Source organism: Anolis carolinensis, chromosome 4 (assembly GCF_035594765.1).
Source record: "Anolis carolinensis isolate JA03-04 chromosome 4, rAnoCar3.1.pri, whole genome shotgun sequence".
NCBI lineage: Eukaryota > Metazoa > Chordata > Lepidosauria > Squamata > Dactyloidae > Anolis > Anolis carolinensis.
The window spans coordinates 184,638,045-184,656,606 of NC_085844.1; the positions used below are offsets into that span (position 1 = coordinate 184,638,045).

At 42.8% G+C, this 18,562-nt stretch overlaps 1 protein-coding gene across 7 annotated transcripts in view; it reads right to left on the reverse strand.

Moving 5' to 3' along the window:
• Positions 1-18,562, reverse strand: part of armh1 (armadillo like helical domain containing 1) — a 37,260-nt gene that overhangs the window by 17,604 nt on the left and 1,094 nt on the right. For 5 of the 7 annotated variants that reach the window (XM_062979645.1, XM_062979649.1, XM_062979648.1 and 2 more), the window contains exons 2-4: positions 17,595-17,658; positions 3,259-3,480; positions 2,892-2,960 (exon numbers count right to left, since the gene is read on the reverse strand). In XM_062979645.1, coding sequence (XP_062835715.1) covers positions 2,892-2,960; positions 3,259-3,480; positions 17,595-17,617 — 314 coding nt within the window. In that variant the 5' untranslated portion in view covers positions 17,618-17,658. Of the gene's footprint in view, positions 1-2,891; positions 2,961-3,258; positions 3,481-4,185; positions 8,644-17,594; positions 17,659-18,562 lie in introns of those variants that run through there. The other 2 variants (XM_062979646.1, XM_062979647.1) reach the window with 2 other exon arrangements.

Below are 18,562 nucleotides of genomic sequence, written 5' to 3' on the forward strand. Positions count from 1 at the left end.
TAGAAAAAATAATGGCTCCATTTTCTAAATACCTTCTATGGCCTTTGTTGGAATAGTGTCTGTTTCCTATTCCAGCAGTATGAATATTTATTTATTTATTTATTTACAACATTTATACCCCGCCCTTCTCACCCGAGGGGACTCAGGGCGGCTTACAAAAATTGGCAAAATTTAATGCACAAATTGCAATCATAAAAACAAAACAATATAAACAGATCTGTTAATAACATTGTTAAAACACATTATAAAAACCTTAAAAATGTATATATAATTAATTCCATTCATCAGAGATCCTCATGCTTCATCCTTAAATCAAGCCATGTCAACTTTGTCATTTACTCATCAAAAGCTTGGGCACATAACCATGTTTTCACGGCCCTTCTGAATCCCAGCAGGGTAGGAGCCTGTCGGATATCTCCAGGGAGGGCGTTCCACAGTCGGGGAGCCACCACCGAGAAGGCCCTGTCCCTCGTTCCCACCAGCCGCGCCTGTGAGGCAGGTGGGACCGAGAGCAGGGCCTCTCCAGATGATCTTAGTGATCTTACTGGTTCATAGGAGGAGATACGTTCGGACAAGTAGTTGGGCCAGAACCGTTTAGGGCTTTATAGGTCAAAACCAGCACTTTGAATTGGGCTCGGTAGCATATCGGCAGCCAGTGGAGCTGGCTTAGCAGGGGGGTGGTACGCTCCCTGTATGCCGCCCCAGTTATTAATCTGGCTTCCGCCCGTTGTACTAGTTGGAGCTCCCGGGCCGTCTTCAGAGGCAACCCCACGTAGAGAGCATTGCAGTAGTCCAAACGGGATGTAACCAGAGCGTGGACCACCGTGGCCAAGTCAGACCTCCCAAGGAACGGGCACAGCTGGCGCACAAATCTGAGTTGTGCGAAGGCTCCCCTGGCTACCGCCGAGACCTGGGGCTCCAGGCTCAGCGATGAGTCCAGGAGAACCCCCAGACTGCAAACCTGTGTCTTCAGGCTGTAACCCTATTCCCTGTTTGGCCCTATGACTGACCAGGAGGACCACTGTCTTGTCTGGATTCAATTTCAATTTGTTAGCCCTCATCCAGTCCGACACAGCGGCCAGACACCGGTTCAGGACCTGAACAGCCTCCTTAGTGACAGGTGGAAAGGAGTGACAGAGCTGGACATCATCTGCGTACAGATGACACTTCACCCCGAAACTCCGGATGATCTCTCCCAGCGGCTTCATGTAAATGTTAAACAACATGGGGGACAGTACTGAACCCTGCGGGACCCCACAAGTCAATGGTTGTGGGGCCGAGCAGGTGTCCCCCAAGGACACCATCTGGGAACGCCCCTCCAGGAAGGACTGGAGCCACTGCAAAACAGTACCTCCCGGCGAGGCACCCCAGAAGGATACCGTAGTCAACGGTATCGAGGGCCGCTGAGAGGTCCAGCAGAACCAGCAGGGACACACTCCCCCTGTCCAGTTCCCAGCGTAGATCATTGACTAAGGTGACCAAGGCTGTCTCGGTACCATGACCCGGCCTGAAGCCAGACTGCGCCGGATCCAGAAAATCGGTATCTACCAAGAATGCCTGGAGTTGTGCGGCCACCACACATTCCACGACCTTGCCCAAAAAGGGGAGATTGGAAATAGGCCGATAGTTCTCCAATTGAGTGGGGTCCAGTGATGGCTTCTTCAACAGCGGTTTGATCACAGCCAATTTAAGGCTCGCTGGAAATATGCCTTCCTGAAGGGAGGCATTCACCACTACCTTCACCCACTCGGCCAATCCCCCTCTGGCTTCTCTCACCAGCCAGGATGGGCAGGGGTCTAGGATGCATGTGGTAGCTCTCACCTCCCCAAGCACCTTGTCCACGTCCTCAGGCTGAACCAATTGAAATGAATCCATCAAAATAGGACAAGCAGGTGCTCGTGCTACATCTTCGGAGACTTCCGTTAATATGGTGTCAAAGCCAGAACGGATCAAAGCGACTTTGTCCGCAAAGAACCGAGCAAATGCTTCACAGCGGGCTGCCAAGTTGTCAGGGATCCCGTCTTGAGGGACGGGATATAACAAACCTCTGACAACTCGGAACAGCTCCGCCGGACGGTTCTTTGCGGACGCAATATTAGCTGCAAAGAAAACATTCTTTGCAGCATCTATTGCCGCGGCATATGCCCTGAGATAGAGACATAGCCGTGTTCGGTTTGGCTCGCTCGGCTTCGAATGCCACACGCCCTCTAGTCCCCTCTTCTTTCACTTCATCACTGCCAACCAAGGAGATGGTTTAGCTCGGGTACTCGAGAGGGGACGTTCCAGAGCGATCGTGTCTATTACCCTAGTTACCTCCTTGTTCCAGAGGGCGACCAGAACATTGTCAGAATCACCAGCCAAGGTGGCGGGAAACTCCCCAAGAGCCGTCAGGAATCCATCCGGATCCATAAGCCTCCTGGGGCGGACCATTTTTGTAGGTCCTCCACCCCTGCGGAGGCTGGGGGGCGCAGTAAGTCTAAACCTGACCAGGTGATGGTCGGTCCATGGCAACGGAGTGATGGTGAGCTCCTCCACACCGCCACCTTCCTCCCATCCCTGGCAGAAAACTAAGTCAAAACCTACCCTCTGTGGGTAGGGCCAGATACTAGTTGCATAACCTGAAGTTTGAAAAATTCCATTGTAATATAAAGCACTGCAAAACATAAAGTGGAAGAGCTAATTTATGGGTACATGAAGGCTTGTAAACAGAACCTTGCTTTCAGGCAATGAAGTTGAGAGAGGATAATTTTATTAGAAAAGAGAGGTACAGAAGCACAATCCAGATAGCATTGCTTTCTACTGTGGTTATTTACTTTAACAACACAATTATTAAAACTCTTGCACAAACTATTGTACTAAAAATCTCCAGAAATGAAACACATTTTACTCACCCATTTGCAGCTGATAGAAAGATGCCAATGGACTTCAATTGTTGATCTAGGCATGTTCCATACATATAACTATTGTAAAATTGTTAAGGCTTTAAAAAGTATTATGCTACTCACTTGTGAAACCCTTTTGAGGACCTCATACATTCTATCCAGTTAAAAATAGTGCATTTTAAGCAGGACTTACACAATTTAAGTCAACTTTAGAAGTGGAAGGCTTGAAGAAAAATTCTGAGATCAGCAAATTCTGCTAAATTTTATGAATAATTACACTTAAGTTATATATTTCAAAGCTGTTCTCATGATGATAAACACATATGTTCCTTGTCTTTGTTCCACTTCACGACCAGGTTGCCAAGGAAATGGATACGTAAGCCGGAGCCAGGCAGTAATGCGGGCCAGAAACAAACTGGCTCCCTGAGAAAATTCCATCTCCAATTCTGGACCTGTTTTGCCTTTGTTTGCTAGAATGAAATTTTCCAGAATGTGGCTTCGAGTGACTTTGCCAGTACCATCCCATTCTTGTAGGAAACTTATTAATCTGCTGACAGCTGCCTGTTCCTTTATGGAAGTCATGTCTGGTGTGCTGCTGCTGAGGGCAGAGAAAACAATAGGGCTTCAAAACTTCTGAAGCATATTTGGCTCAGACAACATACCACCTTGCTTGATGTCCTTGATGTCATGACGTAAAAGTCCTGCACATTTCATTAATGTCAATTCAACAGATTGATTACAGTTTTAAAATAATTTCTTCTTCAAGTCAGCTGTGACATCGCACATATGGTAGTAATTGCGCCCAAGCAATACTGTCGGAAACCCTCAACAGGTGTTGAGAGGTACTCTGGCTCCAGCCCCGCCCACCCTCCCAGAAGGCATATATGCCCTGGAGAGGCTGTAGCCTTAGTTCCTTTTTTTCTGCTGCCTATAAGCAGCTCTTAGGAACCCCTCTTAATATTATTATTAAAATAGACTAAAGGAGTGTTTCTTTGATGATTCTATAAGTTTTCCTGGTACTTTGGCTACCGATAGGGACTCCACAACGAGTACTCTGACCTTTGGCTCCCTGACTCGGATTCCCTGACTTTAAGACAGGCTAGAATGGCTTCAACTGGCTTTGAAAAATGTAAGTCCTGTGGAGGCAAACTCCCGGACGGTGACGGCCATGAGAAATGCCTCCTTTGCTTGGGAGAGTCTCATGCTGTCAAAGCTTGTAAAATTTGTCAAGCTTTCACTCCACAATCAAGGAAAAACAGGGAGGCGCATTTGAAAGCCCTGCTTTATGAGCAGGCACTCTTACCTTCTTTGCCTCCTATGAGTGGAGCAGCCTCGGCCCCTCCCAACACCTCAGCAGAGCAGCCAGGCGGCCCTGCCTCTCCCAGCTGCTTCCCCAGGGCTTGGGAAGCCGGAGAAGAGACCATGCTCCCCAGTGGCTTCCCTGCATTCTGAGGCTATGGGGAAGCCGAAGAAGAAGTAAAAGAAGTGTGTAGATTCCTCTGCTGCTTCCGGAACGCCAGCAACGCTTGGCACGCCGACGGCCTGAGGGCTGTTGTTCCTCCCATGCCCTCCCAGCATCAGCATGGGGTCAATGCGTGCGCTCACGTCACACCTCCAACACCATCTCCAGGCATAGGCGTGGCCTTGCTCCCCAAAGCGGAGTCAGCCTGCCCCCCCGGCAGCACTCCATCTGCAGCCCTTCAGCTCAGATGGCAGGCAGCATACAGACCACGGAGGCTTGCAGCGGCCGAAGGTATCTCCCTTTTTGCTCTCTTCCCATATGAGAAAGAGTCCTCGGGCCCAAGGCCTACCCTGCACTCCCTCTTGTGAGGGACAGAGGTATTTTCCATTGCCTCCACCGAGGCAGAGGATGGAGGGAACACTGGCTCAGTGGCACCCATCTGCCCCATCCTTGCATGTTGGGAGCACTCATGCTCAATATATTCTCCAGGTGGAAGAGCATATTTTTTGGGACCAATAACGGCTTTGGAGCCCCAGCCACCTGTACTGTCTCTTCAGGGAGACATCAGGCCCCAGCCTGCACAGATGCCAAATACTGATCCAGCATACCAGTCTGAGCAACAGGAGTTGCAGTCATATTCGGGGCCTGAGTCTGATTCCTCACACCATTCGGCAGGGGACCAGGAGGCTGGGGCAGGCCCAGAGACCTCAGTCTCAGGAGATATGGCAAGCTTTTTACCTTTGATGATACACCTTTTGCATGCTCTTAATTTACCACAGTCAACTGCATATAAACCAGTTGAGGATCACCTATACCCGTCTGAAGAGCAATGCCAGTGAGATTCCCCTGCTATGGCAGTACCAGCAGTACCATACCTCCTGCAAGTGGCTCGAACTCCAGATGTGGCCCCTGCAACAGTTGGTGCAATTCCCCGCAGGAATGATAACCTGTACAAGGTTGACCTTTCAACTGCATCATGGGTTTCTAAACTACTGTAGCCAAACACGGTAGTTGCTGACATGTGCCACAGTAAACATTCTTTTAGAACAAATACAACACCTACTGACAAGGAAAGCAGAAAGCTTGAGTCAGTAGGGAAAAAGGTCCACTTAGGTGCAGGACTTATGACACGCATAGACCACTATGGGGCATATATGGCAACTTACCAAAACCTTTTGTGGAAGAAGATTGGCCCTTACCTCAATGCCCTGCCAAAGGACAAACAGCCCATGGTGAAGGCTTTTCAACAAGAAGGCTTGGCCTTGGCTAAGGCTCAGAAGGATTTGGCAACAGATACCACTGAAGGGGCAGGGAAAATTTTTGCCGCAGCCACCACAGTTCGTCGGCATGCATGGCTTCATGCATCCACTCTGTCAGAGGAAAGAAGGGCCCTGGTGGAGAATATGCCGATTCACGATGCAGGATTATTCAATCCAGACACAGACACGCAGCCCAAGACTAGTCAGGAAGCACATCAAGCAGCCCAAAAGTATGGCTTCCAGTGTCAAGCCTACCGGTTTAAGGGGAGGTCTAGCACTTCTTCAACATCCTACAATTGGAAGCCATATGACGCCGAGTCCAGATCACTTCCACAGGCATCATCCACAATACTCTCTAGGCAGGCCGCACCAGCACTGCAGCGACAGCAGGGTAAGGGGAAGTCCCAACCTAAGATGAAGCGATGTTTTTAGCGTCCACTCTCCTGTGACACGTTCTCCCCCTTCTCTCACTTGTCATCCTAGGGTTTAAGTCCCCTCACCACACCACGCACTGCGAACTACGCTCACAAAAAGCATTGTTTTTGGAATGCGCCTTGCAGATTATGCATCCGCATGACAAGCTATTACCACAGATAAGTGGATATTGGACATAATTCGTAATGGCTATACCATTGAATTCTTTCAGCAGCCGAGGACAGTCTGCTTTCTGTCCATGCCACCATTGGATGTCCTCATGGAGGAAATCAAAACTTTGTTGGAAAAGGGAGCAATAGTCCCTCTTCAGCCATCTTTATTTTCTCGATCTTTTTTCTCCAGATATTTTTTGGTTCCAAAAAAAGATGGCGGCCAGAGGCCAGTTCTTGATTTAAGAGGCCTGAACCAATATATTCGGCCAAAAAAGTTTCGGATGGTGATGCTTGCAACCATCCTTCTGTTATTACCAAAAGGGGCGTGGTTCACTACCATAGATTTAAAAGATGCCTACTTTCACATTACAATTACATCTTGCCACCACTCATACCTTGCTTTTATGGTAGCACAACACGCTTTTTGCTTTTGTGTCCTTCCCTTCGGGATATCCACAGCATCTAGGGTTTTCACTAAATGTACGGCGGTGGTGGGTCACAGTGTACCCCTACATAGATGTTTGGTTGGTGGTGGCACCCTCCCGTTACGCTCTTCAACAGGATCTCACTTTCACTATGCCTCTTTTAAAGGAGCTTGGCCTAGTAGTAAACTACCACAAGACGCACCTCAAGCTGACACAGGTGACACAATTCATCAGTGCACACATCGACTCCATCCGGTGTCTGGCATATCTTCCAGAGGACTTTTTCGGGCCTTGTGATTGGCACTGCTGCGCCTCCTTCACGGCCCATTGCCACGAGCCAAGGATATACAATCTCTGCTGGGGCACATGGTGTCCACAACATCAATTACGCCGTTTGCATGCCTCAGAATGCGTCCTCTGCAGGCGTGGTTTCTCCGTGCCTTCAATCCCATCTCGATGACCTGCACATTCATCTTGTTCTACCGCCACATGTGCACCAGTCACTGTCTTGGTGGATGTCTTGCAAGAATGTCTGCAACAAGACCCAACTGTCTCAATGACAACGGATGCCTCCCCATATGGATGTATAGCTACAAACCGACAACACCACAGTGATGTGGTATATAAACAAACAAGGGGGCACAAGGTCCCTTTCCCTCCTCAAGCTTACAATCACGATATGGGAGTGGTGTATACAGAACCACACCCATCTTGTGGCAGTGCATGTGCCAGGACAAGACAATGTAATAGCGGACTCTCTGAGCAGGCAGGGCTTGGAGAATCACGAATGGTTGTTATGCCCAGCAGAAGCACAGATGCTTTTCCTCAGGTTGGGCGAATCCACGATCGACCTGTTTGCAGTGCTAACAAACACAAAGTGTCATGTTACTGTGCTTGCCAGGTGTCAGATCACAGCATTGGATGTCTAGGAGATGCATTCCTGTTCAAATGGACAGGACAACTCCTGTACATCTTCCCACCGATTCCTCTGCTCCTCAAGGTGGTGGCCAAGGTCTATCAAGACAACACCAACTGTATCATGCTGACACCATGGTGGCCCAGGCAGCCGTGGTTCTCCCTTCTGCAATGGCGGAGTATTACATTCTGCCTCAGCGCCCAGATCTCCTCACAGCCCACCAGGGCTCCCTCCGATACTCCGATATCCACTGCCTGCACCTCACAGCATGGCACATCTGTCCCAGCCTCTCTCTTGAGCAGTAACAACCATTTTGGATGCTTCCCATAGGCCATCGACCATGAAATCATATTAGTATAAATGGGACAAGTTTGAGAAATTTGCCACGCAGCATGGTACGATACCATTGGGAGCTCCAACGTCCATCATCTTAGACTTCTTAGCATCCCTGGCATCTTCGGGACTTGCGTTGGCCTCTATGAAATGTTACCTAGCAGCCATTTCTGCCTATCACAGGATGGCAGGGTTACCCTCCTGTTTTCAGGACCCGCAAATACATCTGTTTCTCAGAGGATACAGAAATATCCAGCCTCCAGTTACGCACCCCATTCCAGCATGGGATCTACAACTAGTACTGTCGGCACTTACAAAACTGCCTTTCGAGCCGCTAGCAAAAGCAGATCTGTCACATCTTTCCTGGAAAACTGCATTCCTCATTGCCATCACAACAGCTAGGCAAGCGAGTGAGCTGTGTGCCCTCCCGGCTGACTCTCCTTACCTGTGGTTTCATAAGGACAAAGTAGTACTACGTACGGACATTGCTTTTTTACCAAAACTAGCTACAGCATTCCACTTTACAGAGGATATAGTGCTACCATCTTTTTTCCAGAATCCAACAACTCAGTTGGAACATTCCCTTCATCTCTTGGATGTTCGGAGAGTTCTAGCATTCTATGTTGATTGGACAAAGGATTTCAGAAAGTCTCCCAGACTCTTTCTTAAGTATAGGTCGGATGCCAGGGGCCTCCTGGTTTCCTCTCAGAGGCTTTCCGGATGGATTGTGGCGATGATTAAACTCGCCTATCAAATAGAGAATCAGCAGGTACCTCATCTGCTGAAAGGCCATTCTACGAGAGCAGTAGCGCCACCCACGGCCTATAGCCGTGGAATCCTGCTACACAATGTGTGCAAAGCAGCTATGTGGGCTACTCCGCTTACATTTGTGTCACACTACAAGATAGATGTGATCTCTAGAAGACAAGCAGCATTTGGCAGAGCGGTTCTGGCTTCAGCCCTGTCATGACGACCACCATCCACGGTGAGTTGCTTGCTAGTCTAGCATATGTGCGATTTCACAGCTGACTCGAAGAAGAAGGAATGGATGCTTACCTGTAATCATCTTTCTTCGAGAGATCATCTGTGAAATCCGCAAATCCCAACCCATCTTCCTCACATACGTCATGCCTCTGTTCTAGCTGCTGCTTAGACGGCGGGGAACTAAGGCTACAGCCTCTCCAGGGCATATATGCCTTCTGGGAGGGTGGATGGGGCTGTAGCCAGAGTACCTCTCAACACCTGTTGAGGGTTTCCAACAGTATTGCTTGGGCACAATTACTACCATATGTGTGGATTTCACAGATGATCTCTCAAAGAAAGATGGTTATAGGTAAGCAACCATTCCATCTCATAATAAAATAATATCTCATGTGAATTAAGAAATTATTGATAAAATTTTGGGATAATGTTAAGAGCAATTTAGGACTGCATAGCATTACCTGAATAATAGTAAACAGCTTCTTCAGGAAGGTCAAGACACAGAGCTTCCAAAATTTTGAGAACTTATTCCACTACATGCTTTTTTTCAAAGCTTTTGAGAGAGAGAACTCACTTTATGAAGAATATTTGGTATCTATATTAAACAGAGTGCAGTGCAGACTGTGCAATATCAGCCTTAGATAGAACACAAGAAAAAATAGAGTGCTCTTGTAAAGTTAAAAACTGTTATAGGAAATCTATCTTGTGATAGGGAATAAAAAAGGCAGATGATTACCAAAGAAGAGTCCCTAAAATTGGCTGTCATGTGTAGATGTAAATCCGCTTGAGTCAGGAGCCTCATGGATGCCTTTTCCCAGACAAATGACTAACCTCTGGAAGAAGGGGAGGTGAAATTTGAAGGAAGGAAGCAAAAAGGCACTGACAAAGAAAGAGAGAGAAAAGGGGACTGGGATGCTCTCTAGAATTCCCTCGCATCATTCACTTTGTACAAGCACTGATGCCTCTTTGATTCCAACAATCAATCCAGGTTTCTTCTGGTTTAACTTTAGTGCTCTTGAATTTTCAGTTTTCTCTAACTTAGGTTGCATCTACACTGTAGAAATAATACAGTATGACATCATTTTAACTGTCATGGTTTAATGCTATGGAAGCATGGGAGTTGTAGTTTTACCAGACAACAACTCCCAGGATTCCATAGCATTGGATCATGGCAGTTAAAGTGATGTCAGATTGCATTCTACAGCGTAAATGCACCCCTGGTTTTTTAGACTTTAAAGTCATAGGCATATTTTTACTATCCTTTTAAAAAAGAATTTAAAAATAAGATCAAGATTACAAATACTTTATGTTTCAATGTTTAATGAGTATTAAGACAGTCATGATCAATCTAACCAGCATAAACCCATCAGTCAAAAACAGACATAAAAGGAAACTAATCCATGTCAAAATGAGAGAATTAATACTTTGAACAAACTGACATGAATCATGGAAGCACATATTGCCATAATAAATCATTGAAGACAGAAGCTGGAATAAAAATAAACAACTTGACAGGATGGTAATAAACAATACAGAAGAACTGGTACTGGTGACCATTTTTTTTTTCGTGTCAGGAGCGACTTGAGAAAGTCGCTTCTGATGTGAGAGAATTGGCTGTCTGCAAGGACGTTGCCCAGGGGACGCCTGGATGTTATGATATTTTTATCATCCTTGTGGGAGGCTTCTCTCATGTCCCCACATGGAGCTGGAGCTGATAGAGGGAGCTCATCCACGCTCTCCCCGGGTGGGATTCGAACCTGGCAGCTTTCAGATCAGCAACCCAACCTTCAAGTCACAAGGCTTTAATCCAATACGCCACGGGGGCTCCTTACTGGTGAGCATGATCAACATAAACGAAAGGTAGTTTGTACTTCTTGGCTCAAAAATTATTAACAGTAAGAAGTACTGAACTATACATGTATCTCCTACAGATAAGATACAAAACTCAGATTTAATTCACACAAAAATAGCATTTAAAGAATCACTATAACTGAAGCAGCATTAAATCTCTGGAAGAAACATCTACCTCATATTATTTATTTTGCCAGCTCCTTCAAAATTGTATAAAGAAGCAGTGGCAAGTAATACATAGGAATCCATCAGGGAATTAACAATCTGTAGTCTGTAGGAGTTTTTGTCCTTGACATAACATTTCAGTAGAAGAAAAAAATGTTCCAAATAAATCAGCTTTCTGCAAATAGTTGTGATTGAAAGTGTTATTAGCCATAACAAATGTTAGTACTGATAAGGGAACAGATGTATCAGCTTTTTGAAGGAAAGAAATAAAACACGAGTCACATTTATTTGATTTACAGAATATTTTTGGAGGTACCTGTGAGCTTGTAGCTGATATTTGTGTGTTCAGATAAATTGTTTTTTGTTTGGGTAATGGGGAAATTGATAATTTCTTCTCTGCACCTCCCTCCCTCTGCACTGATCTCATCCAAAAAGTTGACCATCTGAAATAGCACTTAGATTTATCTTGGGTTAATATATTTGTACTGTATTTATACTAGGGCATCATATCATATTCCTTCTAGACAGCAATGAGTTCCCTCACTGAGAATAAATTAAATATGTTTAGCTGCCTGATTGCAGTTGACAACAAAAATAAGTCAATTAAAGTTTAGAAACGTGCATAACCTTAATGATAATTCCATATTATTCAGCAGTAACATCTATTGGCACAATACATATCTGTACCATAGCAGAGACAAAATCATTCAAGGTGTGGGATGAGTAGAGCTCTGCAGATTGCCAAGTGAACCTCTGGTATCATCACATAGTCTTCTAAAAAAGCATACAGACATTCTGTTTTAATCTCAGAGGTTGAACCCAGAATACAGAAATGTGTCATACAAATATATATTTCAAAGCAGATACAGATGCTCAGGTGACAGAATGAAGCTCCTATCCTTTTAATGTCTCCTCTGCCAATTATTATTATTACTTAAATTAGACCAGTGGTTCTCAACCTGTGGGTCCCTAAGTGTTTTGCCCTACAACTCCCAGAAACCCTAGCCAGTTTACCAGCTGTTAGGATTTCTGGGAGTTGAAAGCCAGAACTTCTGGGGACCCAGAGGTTGAGAACCACTGAATTAGGCAAACCTCAAACAGCAAAGTTTGGTGATTTAGACAATGTTCCTGGCAACAGAGGCCTCCACTGTTTATTCAACAGCTTATGGACTAGGGCACTATCAAAAGTGGAAATGTGGAATGTATAGTGCTCTAGTCCCTAATCTGTTAAATACGCAGATAGCATCTTATTTGGCCACATCAGTAAGCACTCAAGTAAGTCTGGAAGTAGCTTTAAAAGAAGTAGTGTCTCAGTTCACTTTGCTAAGAAGCACGTGGAAGGTGGAGAAAGAAGAAAAGTGGGGCAACTGAGAAAGGAATTGTGGAGTAGGTGCTATATGTGAACATATTTGCTGTCTGGAAGGTGGGAGATGATTTAGCTGAAAAGGATGGATTGATTGTAGGAAGGGGTCCCACCATTCTATTGCTTCTTTCACTTCATAGTTTTGCTGCTGCTGCCACTATTTCTCCTCAACTTCCCACATGCCAGACTGCAAGTTGGATGAATTGAAGGCACATCTACACTAGCTAATTGGGTTGGTTTGGAACCAATTTGGGACACACTGGTTTCATTGTGCAGATGGTTACATCATCATTTCTGGAACAGGTTTGAGGCCACATGGGTAATTACATTAACCACAGAACAAAGAACAAATTACTGACCAAGAATACGACAACCTAATATTAGGGGATTTTAATGGAGTGATAGATAATAATTTGGACAAAAGCAATACTCTAAAAAACAAAAAGAAAAAATGCAGGGAAACTTCCCATGTCTTTTAAGAATTTAAAAGAAGAATTCAATCCACAAGATATATGGCGACTCCATCATGAAGGAGAAAAAGGCACGCTGGGGGAAAATGGCTATCTCCAGGTCTGGCTACCCAAGCGGCTTCGGTTTACCTTATAATTATACCTCAAACCCCAAAGTAAATACTCTAGAAGCTGATTAAAGATAACCAAAAATATATTTATTGAAAACAGGAAACAGTCCTTTTAATGTATTAGAAATAATATGAGGTAAAATCACTGTAATTATACAGAAATAAAACTATATTGATTGAGAATGAAAGCTATAGAGACTATAAAGGATAAACACACAAGCTATGAGGAAAGGTAGGTACTAGGCTGTGATAAGCACTATCTATAATGACTATAATGACTCTGAGGTAAACTATTAGCTATAACTATGTGGTAAATACCAGCTATAGTGAACTATTTATAATAACTCTGAGGTAAACTATAAGGTGATAAGCTATAAGGTAAGTACATAAGGTAAGTACATGAGGTAAATATGAGACTATGAGGTGAACTATAAGTTCTAACTATGAAGAAACTATAAGCTCTATCTATAATGGTTATGAGGTAAACTACAAGGTGGTAAGTACACAAAGCTATGGTGGTAAGTACAAGGTGAACTATAAGCTTTGCTATCTTTGAGGTAAATACATAAGCTGTAAGGTAAGTACGTGGCTATGATGAGCTCTACCTGTAATGGTAAGTATGAGGCTATGAGGTAAATACCTAAAGCTATGATGTGACTATAAGGTAAGTACATAAAGCTATGGTGGTAAGTACAAGGCTATGAGGTAAACTGTAAGGTAAGTACGTGGCTATGATGAACTCTATCTGTAATGGTAAGTATGAGGCTATGAGGTAAATACCTAAAGCTATGATGTGACTATAAGGTAAGTACATAAAGCTATGGTGGTAAGTACAAGGCTATGAGGTAAACTGTAAGGTAAGTACGTGGCTATGATGAACTCTATCTGTAATGGTAAGTATGAGGCTATGAGGTAAATACTATCTATAATGACTGTATGGTAAGTACTATCTATGATGGTAAGTACATAAAACTATGATGTGACTATAAGGTAAGTACAAGGCTATGAGGTAAACTGTAAGGTAAGTACAAGGCTATGAGGTAAATACCTAAAGCTATGATGTGACTATAAGGTAAGTACGTGATTTATGTTGCCTGTTTGAATTTGCCAGGTCAAAGAACCCAGACCAAATTCTAAGATCTATCTCTAAGAGGTTTTTCTCTGGAATCCCAAAAGGAGGGGAAAAGCCTCTAGAGCAGGGGTCCCCAAACTTTTGAAGCCGAGGGCCGGTCCACAATCCTTCAGACAGTTGAGGGGCCGAATTATCACTTGAAGAAAAAAAAAACAAATTCCTATGCACACTGCATATGTCTTATTTATAGTGCAATACAACAATAACAAAGAACAATACAATATTTAAAAATGAAAACAATTTTAACCAACATAAACCTATCAGGATTTCAATGGAAAGTGTGGGCCTGCTTCTGGCTAATGAAATAGTCAAGTTAAGTAGGATTGTTGTTGTTGTTGTTGTGTGCCTTCAAGTCATTTCAGACTCTGGGCTAGCCTAAGTCTAAAATTATTTATTTATTCATTTACTACATTTATTTATTACATTTATATCCCGTCCTTCTCACCCCGAAAGGGACTCAGAGCAGCTGTATGTACATACAATATATTATATTATTAACATAGCACAATATTAGCATTATATATTACTATATTGAACTATACCACTATACTGTAATATTATATGTAAAATATAACATATAATTAATATTATTATATGGTATTATTAGTATTATATTGTATAACATTATAATATTATTGTCACTATTATATGTATATACAATATATTATATTATTAAAAATGATATAAAAATATTATATTATAAAACTGAGGGCAGGGGCCAGGTAAATGACCTGGGAGGGCCGCATCTGGCCCCCGGGCCTTAGTTTGGGGACCCCTGCTCTAGAGCCTAGCTCACAGGCTGAACCAACTCATACAAACCTAAAGGGGAGTCCCAAGCTCCACCCCCAAAACAGGAGCCAATGGAACATTCCTCCCAAGAACAGCAACCAGGAAATAAGCAAGGGAGGGAAAGCCAAGTAGGACAGCACAATTATACTTCATTCTAGGCCAGGCAAAAAAACTGGTCAAGGATTGACATGATTTGGGCATCAAACTCCATAGCATCAAATGTAAAGAAAATTAAAATTTTACCAAAATTAGATTTGGACCATTGCCCACTGGAATTAATATTATTCCAAACCACAAAGATATGGAAATAGAGACTGAACGCCAATTTATTAAGACAAGAGGAAGATGTAGATAAAAACAAAAAGATATTAAAAGAGTACTTTGAAATAAATGATACCCCAGAACTACCACTACATATCATTTGGGACGTGAGCAAAGCAGTGATGAGGGGACACTTCCTACAAAAAGGTGCCATAAAGAAAAAATTAAAAATGCAAAAACTTACAAAAATATATAGATGATAGCAAACACCACAAATACACTAATACATTGACAAATCTAAAAATACAGCAAAAATTGGAACAATTACATAAATAAACAGAACATGTAGAGATGGAGGAGAGAGCCAACCAATTAAAATTCATAAAGCAACTCCATTTTCAGAATGCAAATAAATCTGGGAGATGGCTCTCAAGAAAATTAAGAAGGAAAATGGAAGCAAATTATATAAACAAAATAAACGTGGAAGATAAATCCTATACATTAGAGCAAGATATAACAAATCAATTCCAAAAGTTTTACAAAACATTATACCAGAAAGATCAAATAAAGAAGGAAAAAATAACACAATTACAGTATTAGGAAGGCAGAAGCTACAAAAATTATGGAAGAACAGAGGGAAGAATTAAATAAAGAATTTTCAGAGAAAGAGATCCAAAATGCAATTAGGAAAAGGGATGCAAACAAAGCACCTGGACCAGACGGACTGACAGCTATATATTACAAAACATTTGAAGAACTCATAGCATATCTTAAGAAACTAATGAACGAAATTGGACTACAAAGAAAATTACCGGAGTCCTGGAAACAAGCAACAATTATGCTGATACAGAAAGAGAACTCTGAACCAGAAGACATGAAAAATTATAGGCTGATTTCATTATTAAATATGGATTATAAACCTTTTACAAGTATATTAGCAGAAAGAATGAATTTTTTTAATTACATGAGTAAAGGAAGAACAACCGGCTTCCTGCTGAATAGACAATCAAATGAAAGTGACAGAACAATTGTAGACTTATGGTAATAGAATATTATGAATCCAAAAATTAAAAAGAGGTAATGTTTATAGTGTTGGATGCTGAGAAAGCATCTGGGACTTCTTTAACTGGGACTTGTTTAAATTACTTACGCAAGAACTGGACATGGGCTATTACTTTGAAATTCAGTGGAGGCAATATATAAGAATCAGGAAGCAAAAATAAGAATCAATGGACAAGAAACAGAAACAATAAAATAAAGAAGGGAACAAGACAGGGATGCCTTCTCTCACCCCTAATATTTATCATGATGCTAGAGCTGTTACTCAATAATATGACAAAAAAGACTTAAAAGGAGCAAATATACAAGGCCAAACCTATAAAGTCAGAACATTCGCTGATGACATTATTTGTATTATTGAAGACCAAGTTAACAATGTGAAGAAATGGCTGAGAAAAATAGAATTTGGCGAGTTAGCAGGCTTCAAAATTAATATGAACAAAACCAACGCAATTACAAAAAATATCCCAAAAATGAATAAGAAACACTAACAAGAAACTGTGATGGAGGCTCCTTCTTTGGAGGCTTTTAAGCAGAAGCTGGATGGCCATCTGTCGGGGGTACTTTGAATGCGATTTCCTGCTTCTTGGCAGGGGGTTGGACTGGATGGCCCATGAGGTCTTTTCCAACTCTACTATTCTATGATTCTATGAGAGACATTAGGAATTAAAATAGTATCAAAATTAAAATACCTAGGTATAACAATAACAGTGAAAAATTCACGATTAATGAAAAATAATTATGAAATAAAGTGGACAGAAATTAGAAGAGATTTAGAAAAATGGTAGAACCTGAACTTATCTTCACTGGGTAGAATCTCAGTGATCAAAATGAATATTTTACCAAAAATGCTTTTCCTTTCCAAATCCTTCCAATTTTAAGAAATCAATGGATATTTAGAGAATGAAACAAAGATATCACAAAAATTGTATGGCAAGGGAAGAAGCCACAGATAAATTATAAAAATTTGATTGATGATAGAAGAAGAGGAGGATTCCCATTACCCGATTTGAAAACTGATTATGAAGCCTGTGTACTTACTTGGATCAGAGATGGGATAACTCTATATAAAATTAAGATCTTAAATCTAGAAGGCTTTGATCTAAGGATGGGGTGGCACGCAAACCTTTGGTATGGTAAAACAAAAATGGAAAAAAAATCGGCAATCATTTCATTAGATCAACCCTAATAAAAATGTGGGAGAAGTACAAGAATAGGCTCTACCCTAAAACACTAATGTGGCTATCACCCTTGGAGGCATCACAAAGAAAATTAATAGGGTGGGAAGAATGGCTGGATTAAAAACAAATACTTAAGAGACAAGGAAAAGAAATTAAACCACAACAAGAACTAAATTTAAGATACAAAAGTATATCATGGTTCCAGTATTTACAAATACAAGAATGCTTTAAGAATGGAAGGTGAAAAGGAGAACTGTGCTAAGAGGAAGGTGTGTCAAGCCACCCCTAACTGGGACTGCCTTCCACCTGGAAGCTGATGCCCTCATTGTGGAAGAACATACGGGTCAAGAATAGGTATCCACACTCACCTATGTATCCACTGCCAAGACATTGTACTTGGAAGGCCATCTTACTTGGACAGCGAGGGATTGCCTAAGTAAGGAAGGAAGGAAGTGACCACCAATAATGAAAGGACCAAGGCATTGACATCACCGGCCCATCCTCTGTTCGGATATCAGCCAGCATTCCAACACCTTAAATCAAGAAATGTGTTGTTTATTTAAGTCATTTTAGACTCTTCGTGAACTCATGGACCAGCCCATGCCAGAGCTGTCACCACCCCCAGTTCCTTCAGGTCAAGCCAGTCACTTCAAGGATAACATCCATCCATCTTGCCCTTGGTTGGCCCCTCTTCCTTTTTGCTTCCACTTTCCCCAGCATCATTGTCTTCTCCAAGCTTTCCTGTCTTCTCATTATGTGGACAAAGTACTTCATCTTTGCCTCTAATATCCTTCCCTCCAGTGAGCAGATGGGCATTATTTCCTGGAGTATGGACTGGTTTGATCTTCTTGTGAATTTTCCTCCAACATCACAGTTTAAAAGCATCTATTTTCCTTCGCTCAGCCTTCCTTATGGTCCAGCTCTCACATCCATAGGTTACTAAAGGTAATACCAATCTAGAAACAGCTTTCTACAGAGATGCTCACAGGAACATCCAGCAAGCGAGAGTCCAAAAGTGACAGGTTAAAACCCAGAATCTCAATTAGTGGCTGATACCAGATGAGAAACTCCCTTCTGGGCACACAGAAGACTGGGCGACTTGGAAATCGCTGAAGAGGCTGCGCTCTGGTATCACGAGATGCAGAGCCAATCTTAGGAAATGGGGTTACAAAGTGGAGTCCACGACATGCGAGTATGCAGAACAGCAAAGCACAGACCACCTATTACAATTCAGCCTGAGCCCTGTCACATGCACAATGGAGCAATACCAGAGGCATTCGAAGTGGCCAGCTTCTGGTCAAAGGTCATTTAGTACAATTACAAGTTTTAAACCTTG